Source organism: Choristoneura fumiferana, chromosome 23, assembly GCF_025370935.1.
Source record: "Choristoneura fumiferana chromosome 23, NRCan_CFum_1, whole genome shotgun sequence".
In the NCBI taxonomy this organism is placed as follows: domain Eukaryota; kingdom Metazoa; phylum Arthropoda; class Insecta; order Lepidoptera; family Tortricidae; genus Choristoneura; species Choristoneura fumiferana.
The window spans coordinates 5844535-5854423 of NC_133494.1; the positions used below are offsets into that span (position 1 = coordinate 5844535).

General features: G+C 37.0%; 1 protein-coding gene across 1 annotated transcript; it reads left to right on the plus strand.

Annotated features, from left to right (window-relative positions):
* Nucleotides 1-556: 556 nt before the first annotated feature.
* On the plus strand, nt 557-2725 carry LOC141441204 (uncharacterized). The gene is made up of 4 exons (XM_074105878.1): nt 557-623; nt 1168-1452; nt 1939-2112; nt 2508-2725. The coding sequence occupies exons 2-4, from the start codon at nt 1341-1343 to the stop codon at nt 2723-2725; spliced, it is 504 nt and encodes a 167-aa protein (XP_073961979.1). The 5' UTR covers nt 557-623; nt 1168-1340.
* Nucleotides 2726-9889: the final 7164 nt, after the last annotated feature.

Consider the following 9889-nt stretch of genomic DNA (forward strand, 5'->3'; position numbering starts at 1 on the left):
TAAATGGGTCAATGCATTATATTGTTCGGCATTGTGACTTCTAGTCACCCTGTATTTTAAATGAGGACGTCTTTTCTCTGTATCTACCACATTTTTAAATAAATAAAATATTTACTCAGGCGTTACATATCAATGAACTGAAACAATTACTTACCACAGTTTCAGTTAATATACCACATTTCTGACGTACCCAAGTACGCAATAATTCTAGTTCTTCTTTCATTTTCTGATCTTTATCGTCGTATTCTAGCATAATTACACGTAACAACGGCGATTGATGGGTTGAGCGTAGTTAAAATAATTGAACGAATGAAGAGTTTTGTTTGATCCTTCGGCTAAATGTGTTCGACAGTAACTGGCAAAGTGGCAGGCTCAACACGGCTTAGAGTTTACACCACCTATTCGGATAAATTAGTTTATGTTACATTGAATTATTTTTATACTAATGAACATTCTTAAGCTTGGCTTAGGCCAATAAGAAAAATCGCGTATAAGTAAATTTTTTGATGAGAGTATAATGTTTTAATCTGTTTTAGAAAAAGGAGAATCCATCATCCTTTGCGTTAAAATCTGCCCATTGTACTGCAGCAAGACACACGGAAACAACAGAAGAAATGATAATGGTAACGCACACCCTAACATTTATAGTATTCAGTGGATTTTGTACATACATACGTCGTTTAACAAAAATCATATAAGATAGAAAAGTGATGTATGAAATAAAGTTGTAGAAGGTATAAAATACACTAGTAAATATAGTTTTCCAGGTTTAGAGTAATAATAATAAAAAATAATAATAAACATCATGGGATGGGATGGGATGACACCAATTGACCTAGTCCCAAACTTAGCAAAGCTTGTACTATGGCTACTAGCCTAGGTAAGAGTAAGTTTGTTTAGTATTATTTTCCTTTTTTATTAAATAATGAAAATGTTAAATCAATAAACATACCCTATTTGTAAGTGGGGTCTTACTATACCATACATTATCAGGCCAAATAAACCTGATTTACACCAGAGAAATAGCTGCTACAGTGCAGAATTGACCTCGTAACGCACTGTATGAAAGGACTTATAAATCAATGCTGCAGCTAACGTGTTAAAATCAAATGAGGGCTACAGACTATTTATTTGTGTTAAAACGATAATAAAAACTGAAATTTTTAGATGCGTCATCTAACATCTATTTGGATGGCGAGACTGAATATGGCGTCGCTACTACCGCTGATTACGACGACAGTGACCCGAAGCCACAACGCTGCAAGCCAACGCCCTCGTCGTCCACTACTTCAAGTTCGTCTACTACTTCAACTACGACCACAACGACTACGACTTCGACCATGAAGTCGATCTTGCTCGGGTCGGACAACTGGCCTATATGGCCTGGACCACCTGGGCCACCTGGACCACCTGGACCACCCGGACCTCCTGGACAACGAAGAGATGAATATGGTATTCCCGGTTTAAAATATTAAAATCTGTATGATGTAGATTTTGATCATAGCTTCAAATTATAATTCCAAGTGTGAGTTGGAATAACACACCAAGAGTTCTGTACGTATGTAAAAGCATTGATGAGCTTATAGTAGGATCCTAGTTATCTAAATAAATAAATTTTATTATTATTATTAGTAGGCAAAGTATTTAAGCTATTTTTTGTGGGTCAGTGATTTTACTTGCACTATGAGATCAACTACATAATGCTACGTCAACGTGAAGTACCCTATACATTTTCATTCCCACGGATTTTGTATACGAACTCACTTTCGAAAAGTTCTTTCTAGATTTTTCGATTGTACGAGCTTAGAAAAATATTTTAACGGTTGTTAGAGACCAGAGCTATGGGTAAAATTAACTAGATACCACCAAAGCGGTTAGAGAGACATTTCAAAATTGGTTTTATTTAGTAATTAATATCCTGTCATTGATATTTTGCAGATTCATCATACCAAACTATTTTGGACTACGACAGCGGCTCGTACTCTAATGAGAATGACACACCATCTGACTATGAAGTTCAAAACCCAAATCGTTTTTTGGTGCCCTGTAAATGGCCGCCGAGCGCGGCTGCAAAAGAATCCCGCCAAGTGCGAAGGAAACGCCATCACGATGGTGATATTTTTAGCATTATAATGACTAATGACTAACATTAAGTACATAACTATAGTCCAACTAAACTATTAGTTAAGTTAAAAATCCACGCAACGGGACACTGATACAGCAGGGTCAAATTAGTTAGAAAACATCGTAAAAATATTATTTGCATCTCGGACTCCATTCTTTGTCTTGTCTAGTATATACTTTGACTTCGTGTGAACAAAAGGTAACTGAATTCGAACTAGATTGATTTTTATTAAATTAAGTTTAGACAAAGGTATAAGTTTCGTAATATTCATCATGTTGGCTAATGTTATTAACTCAGCTATACACACCTAACTTTTGGCAATACATAAGTATTAAAAGAGCGTTTAGTAAACGCAACCCGCTGATTAGATTATTTTTTCTAGATGTCATCTATGTCGACGACACTCCTACTTACTACGATCACTACCCGTCGCCGCACTACCCATCTTACTACGACCTTCACCCCCCTCGCCACTACAAGCGCTACAGAGCCGACCCGCCAACCACTACCCCTGCGCCTACCAAACCTATGCCGCCGCCTACAACTACAGAAGAACCGACATACATTTGTGCTGTGTGCAAGAAAAAATGTGGGGTTTAAGTAGTAACGATTAGTAAAATATCTGTTTTATTTATTAAATTTTGAAGCACGTTCTAAAATGTTTGTTTTGTTAGCGTTCTTCTTCGGATTTATCCGACATTGCGAAGTAACAACCTCTTTGATTACATACATATAGGTAGTTACTTACATGAACATTGGAATGATACTTTAAAAAAAATCTATAAACTCCGACAGTCAACCTACTACGACAGATGTAGTGTAAAATGGTTTTCTATCGTATTTTATTGGAATAATTCGTATTTATCGTGCTCTCTTGATAAGCTTCAGTACCTTAACCTTGCCCATCGTACAGCTGTACATTTTTCATTTTGACATTTGACACTAATTAATAAAGTTCCATATTAATGGATATAAAAATGACACTCAATTAATATAATACCTAATGGATTAACACTATGCCGTCGTATTCAGATTGAGTTCCGACTTTTCCCGATGGAAAACCATTACGTACTACGTCTATACCTACTTAGTAAAATCATGGAATTTCTATTCAAATGCCCAGAGTTTATGGTTCATACGAGGAAAGAAGTACAGTGTGGCCACCGCTTTAGGTGGAGTGGACAATGTAGAATGCGCTTTATGTTGCGTATAATAAAACCCGTCGGTTAATTACGTACTTTATTTGAGGGACGGCCCGGCCTTTATTTGGTGAAGGGAGTAAAGTTTCTTGACAAATGTGAGCAGACGTGGTTCGAGGCGGCTAAGTATCTAAAGAAACTTTTTGAACTCTTCAAAGCGATTGAAATTCAGACCACACCCAGACTGAAAGCGAGGTGAATAAGAAAATGAGGGGTTCAGGTTTTGTTTAATTATCCAAATGATCTTCTGATCTGGCATTCACACAGCGAATAGCATTTCAAAGTTGATCTTCATAGGTACACCCAACAGTAACCGTACAAGATATGTATATATAAACACAGATTATAAAAACACAAGCGTAAAATATATTATATATTATAACTTTACAAAGGTGAGCTTTCTGGACAGCGTCACAATTTGCTAATCCCTACTATCCCTACTTCCCTACTATCCCTATCCCTACTATAATATTATATATATAATATTATAAATGCGAAAGTAACTCTGTCTGTTGTCTGTTACGCTATCACGTCTAAACCAATGAACCGATTTTGATGAAATTTGGTATATAGGTAGTTTGAACCCCAAGGATCAACATAGGATACCTTTTATTCCGGTAGAGGGCGCCACCGCGCGATAACCTAGATCCGCGCAGACGAAGTCGCAGGCATAAGCTAGTATACAATAAAAGCTATGCGTGTTATTCAGTTTCTTAGCTCATTTAAATGCAACAAGTGCAACAAACGAGCAACGTGTCGTGATTGTAAGTGAACACCAGTGAATTACAGTTATATTGCCAATCTAGTGGGCTAAAAATAGAATATTTTATGTGCCGGTAATGCCAACAGCTTTCTTGCTCTTCTCGTCGTAATACCTACAGCAGCGCAAGTACTGCTGCTTGACAGCAAGATTTACAGTCAATATCTTTATTCAATATAAGCTATAACATGCACTTATGAATATCAAATAAAAACCGGGCAAAAGCGTTCCGTAGCCATTACGAAAAAATTAAGTAATATTTTTCTAAGGATTTCGTATTTTTACGGAATATTCCATTGTTTTAGGTATATTTTATACCTTAGGCTGCTATTTACTTTTAAACTACTAATAATTCTCAAGCAAACTTAACCGTTATAGTTTTCCTTGAAAGTTTGATATACTTACTACCAGGTTTAGATTTTAGAGGGGGGACGCTCGATTTTAATGAAAATTTGCTCTTTAAAGTTGAATATTTCGCAAACAAATCACTGAATCGATAAATCGTCTTAGCAAACCCCTAATGGTTTTAAAAGACCTATCCAGCGATACCCCGCACTATAGGGTTTAATGGGGAGAAAAATCACCCCCACTTTACGTCTATGGGAGGTACCCTAAAAAAAATTATTTTGTTTTTTTTATTGTACCATTTTGTCGGCATAATTTATATATATATCCTTGCAAAATTACAGCTTTCTAGCATTGATAGTCCCTGAGCAGCAGACAGAAATGGCAAAACTATAAGGGTTCCGTTTTTGCCATTTTGGCTCCGGAACCCTAAATATTTACCACTGGTGCGTAAAAACGTCTTTGAGTCTTCTCAATTAGTTCAAGTACAGTCAACAAAAAGTACAGTCAGCAAAAAAAAATTGTATTAAAAATGAAATCTTGATGGTTAGGTCATTATAGCTATAAAGTTAGAGTACAGACATAATTTGTTTGTTTGTGTTTTTCTAAGCGTAGCGTTTTAAGAGACAAATCAATAAGTAAGACACAGTTAGTACCTAACTATCATAATGTGTTGTACGTTTCAGTATAACAATAAACACAGAGCTGGTGTGAAATAACTCTCAGATGCCAGCGAAAGCTACATTGTCGTATCGTAAGGTTCTGTTGTTATTGTCCTGATGCCAACTTTCATTATGATTTGTGGCTTATTGTAGTAAGTTTATATTTCCAACACATTGTCTACAAATTGTTACTAGGCAATAAATTCAAATAAGGGGTCAAGTCACCAGTAATTCTCTACTCGGACTTATTAGCAACATAAAATATTTCATAAGTTTAAGCGTTTCGCAATCAAAATAGTAATTCGCCGTACCCATGTTGATCGCCTGTCTCATCATCATCATCATGTCAGCCGAAAGACGTCCACTGCTGGACATAGGCCTCCCCCAAGGCTCTCCACTCAGACCGGTCTTGTGCTTCCCGCATCCACCGCGATCCCGCGATCTTAACCAAGTCGTCGCTCCATCTTGTTGGAGGCCTACCAAGTACGAGCGTCTACCGGTCCGCGGACGCCATTCGAGAACCTTCAGACCCCATCGGCTACAGTCCTGCGAGCTGCTTGCTGTCTGTCTGTATGAAATAATAATTGTTAGGCAGACTTGCTCAAACCAGATTGAATGATGTAATAATGATGATGCTGTGATGATAGGTTAAGTGCTAACCTAGGGTTAACGATTTAATTTCTTAACCCTAGACCAAAGACGCTTGCAAGCTTTTAAATACGTAGTACCTACCTACTAGAAAACTGTAATTTTACATGTTATTTTTTTTATTTAACCGGCGTACGTACATAGGTCATAATTACGCTGACAAGGTGATAATATAATAACTAAACAAACCTGATTGATGACGCTGATTGTTGAATAACTCCAGCAGGGCTACTACGAAACTCGAAGTTCGTGTCGTACGGTCCCTCTGACACTTATACTGTTCAATACGAGAGCGAGAGGGACGGCACGACACGAGCTTCGAGTTTCGTAGTAGCCCTGCTGGAGTTATTCAACAATCAGCGTCATTGATAGATCATTTTATTAAATTATCGCATTTACAATTCTTCAACATAGAACGTTACTTGGGTGTAGAGTAATACAGCAGGTATATATATGTATACATAACCAGCTTTTTTTGATGCCAACATCATCAACATCATACCACTGTTGGACAATAGACCTCCAGTTGTTTCGGTTGGAAGTTAGAAAGGGCAACACATTTTTTTTACTTTCGGAGTGAATATCTCCGAAAATATTCACTTTATCAAAAAATGGTTTTACAAACCCGTATTCATTTGCAAATACCTATCCAACGATATCCCATAACATAGGGTGGAAGTGAAAAAAAATCATCCCACTTTACGTGTATGCGAGATACCCTAATTTTATTTTATTTCTTTATTTTACCAATTTGTCGGCTTGACTGATAAGTATATTCATGCCAAATTGCAGCTTTCTAGTACTAACGGTCTCTGAGCTTAGCCGCGGACAGACAGACGGACAGACATGACAAAACTATAAGGGTTTCTAGATGACTACGGAACCCTAAAAAGAACAAATTTACTAAATTCCGAAAAATATGTCTTTATCTGATTACAAAAGGTACGTTCCATTTGAAAAAGGTATTTTAAAAAGTATTTTCCAACTTACAATCATGCACGGTTAGCATTTATAGGCAGGTAGTTCAAATTTGCTTACTCGACAGCTCTCACTTTAAATAACCTGTAACGCTAGTTTTGCTTCATGTTAGGTAACGCTATGAATACTTAATCGGACTTGCTATATTTTTGCGCATTGAATATAAACAACGACGAAGTTAGTCATACTTAGTGTTGCTATATAAATGGCTATAGTCCAGGAGTGAAAATGAAAGATAAATCAAGGTTACATCGATACACTTACTAATATTATAAATATGAAAGTGAGTTTGTTCCGCTGTTATGCGTTATCAACTGAACTGATCGCCATGAAATTATATAAATCATCATTATATACCATATTTAAAGACCAAAATAATTAATAGAATAATTCATTTTATCCCGAAAAAAATTACTTGTTTCTGAGAGCGTGCGATAAACTAATTATTTGCAGAAAAAGTCGTGGGCAACAGCTAGTCTTAAATAATTGAAGAGCACTTACTATGTAAATCTTTTGACGTAAATTTTGGTATGTGATCACCGTGGCTCTCTTCTCAGAAGGCATCAGATCAGCCCGCATTAGGGCTACCACGTTCTTCCAATCAATTTATAAGTAGAGTTTAATCCTGTCCGACTGGATTTCCCAATTTTTTTCACGTTTTCATATCCTAAAGTGGCCGGATAAGGCTCCAGGCTCACTGCTTCGTAAATAAATTGATCATAAATGTATTTAGAGACCCGCATTATCGTCTATTCGCTTTATGTCCTTTTTACGTCTTGGTAATCCATGCGACGTATTCGCCGCGTAATTTGCGAGGAACCCTCATTTTACTGCCCGTTGCCATGACAACGGCGTCGTGCCTCTACAAATAAGTAAGGATAAATGAGCTTATATACACGCTGTTATTAGACTCGAATATATATTTATTAACATTAAAACACGAGTTACATAACAATCCTAAAGTATTAAATCCTAAAGACATTTACATTACGCAACTATTTTATGCAGCTAGCATTAGGTACATTGCAGCGTTTGATTGGCCACTTGTATAGGTGAAGCCGTGAAGCCAGACGAGCGTATTTTTTTGAGCTGTGAGTCGCTTATTTTGAGTCGCCGTGTGGCACAAACTAGACTTTTGTACAAAACCGAATGCAGCAGCAATTACTGGTCCAAAAATACGCGGCTCAAAAAATTACGCTCGTTGCCCTCACAATCTACTGCTAGCATGTGAAATAAGTTGTACGTTAAATTCGGCTTGAGAATTTGAGGACGCTACTGATTTTTTTTAGAACAGCTATGACGTGGGGTTAATATTTATGTTGGGCAGTGAGAGAATTTGGAGTCGCAAAATGTAGTGGATTTGGCGGGAAGCGAATGGTTACAGCGCTACGCCACTTATCAATAAAAACGTAAGATAATAGAGTAATTTTACCATGATTACTGCGAGTGTGACACTTGCAATTATATTACAAAAATAGTGATCACAAAATGGCAATGTTTTTACAAGTTTTTATTTAGTTTCACCTGTCTGTCTGTCACCTGCGTCTGTCTGTCTGTAATCAAATCTTGCAAGTTAAATTCGACCAAATTATTGAAATTTGGCATGCAAAAATGTAGTTTGGGTGATAATACAAGTACAGTCAACAAAAAGTACAGTCAGCAAAAAAAGACTTAATGATTTTTTTACCAAAAACTTATTAAAAGCTTGCAGGTGGTAGGACCTTGTGCAAGGTCCGCTCGGATTGCTACCACCATCTTGCTCGCTAATCCTGCCGTGAAATAGCAGTGCTTGCGCTGTTGTGTTTCGGCGTGGAGATCACGACAGCCGGTGATTTTACTGGCACTTGATGTATCCCATCTTAGGCCTCTAGGTTGGCAACGCATCTGCAATCCCCCTGGTGTTGCAGGTGTCTATGAGCAGAGGTAATCTCTTACCATCAGGAGACCCACTTGCTCGTTTGCCATCCAGTCAAATAATAAAAGATAACTTGCAATGTACCGACGTATGTGCGGGTCAAATCTTGCAAGTTAAATTTGACCCACTTTTAGTGTCGGATTGTCTTGAAATTCCTATATTTATGTAAATTAAATAAATAAATAAATATCATGGGACACAATTGCGTGACAATACAATAATTTGGTAATGACATCCTGTTAGTCCGGCCAGGATCGTCTCCGCAGGCATGTAAAATGTTGTTTGGGTGACAATGCAAGTACAGTCAACATAAAGTAGAGTCAGCAAAAAAACCTAGTATTAAAAATTAATTTTATACCAAAAACTTTTGTTTGCCTTAGGTTTATATATTACACAGAGAAACGCTGGGGGTCAAACTGGAACTAATGCTGCAATCTTGCCATGTATTCGTTTAGCGGTAATACCACTATCCTGTTTTACCACTAGCTGATAAGTTGCTGACATTTTATGCAACACATATCCGGGATGCCGTCTATCTTTATTATAAGAATAACAAAAAAATTAAACCGCCGAAAACACTGAAAAGCAAAAAATTATTAAGTTAAATACTTAGGTATATGTAAGTAAAGTATACCTAGGTACCAGATTGAAGTCGGTGCCTCAGCACTAGTCAGAAGCAGTGGACCTATAGACGTCTACCTGATGGGCTTCTATCACTCCTCCTGGCTCGTGCTGAGGCACCGACTTCAAACTGGTACCTAGTATAGGTACTTTACTTATGTATTTAACTTTATTATTTTTTGCTTTTAGTTTTTTCGGCGGTTTAATTTTTTGTTAAAAAGTTTTTATTTTATACCTTTGTCTCACCCTTTGGGTATTTTTTTTCCAAATGTATATAATAAGTACATACTTCAAGGTATACCCTATCCAATAAAAATAGAATTATGAAAATCGCAATACTCTGTAAAAAGTTATGCCTGGTCATACAGTACAATCAGTGACTGAACAATCAATCATCCTCTGTTTTCCTACCCTTAGGGTAGGAATATTTTTCCAAATTTTAATGAGACCACCCTGGGGGTATACGCTTTCCAATAAAAAATAATTATCAAATCGGACTACTATGTAAAAAGTTATGCGTGGTCATACATAAATAAGAATATACGCGTCGACTTGAGAACCTCCTCCGTTATTTTCGTCGGTTGAAAATAGCATCATAGCATCATACATATATATGTTATACAGTACCTATCCCCC

Coding starts and splice junctions, on each gene's coding strand:
- LOC141441204 (XM_074105878.1), top strand. CDS start 1,341: ATGAAGTCGATCTTGCTCGGGTCGGACAACTGGCCTATATGGCCTGGA. Junction 1,453..1,938: donor ACAACGAAGAGATGAATATG/GTATTCCCGGTT, acceptor GATATTTTGCAG/ATTCATCATACCAAACTATT. Junction 2,113..2,507: donor AAGGAAACGCCATCACGATG/GTGATATTTTTA, acceptor TATTTTTTCTAG/ATGTCATCTATGTCGACGAC.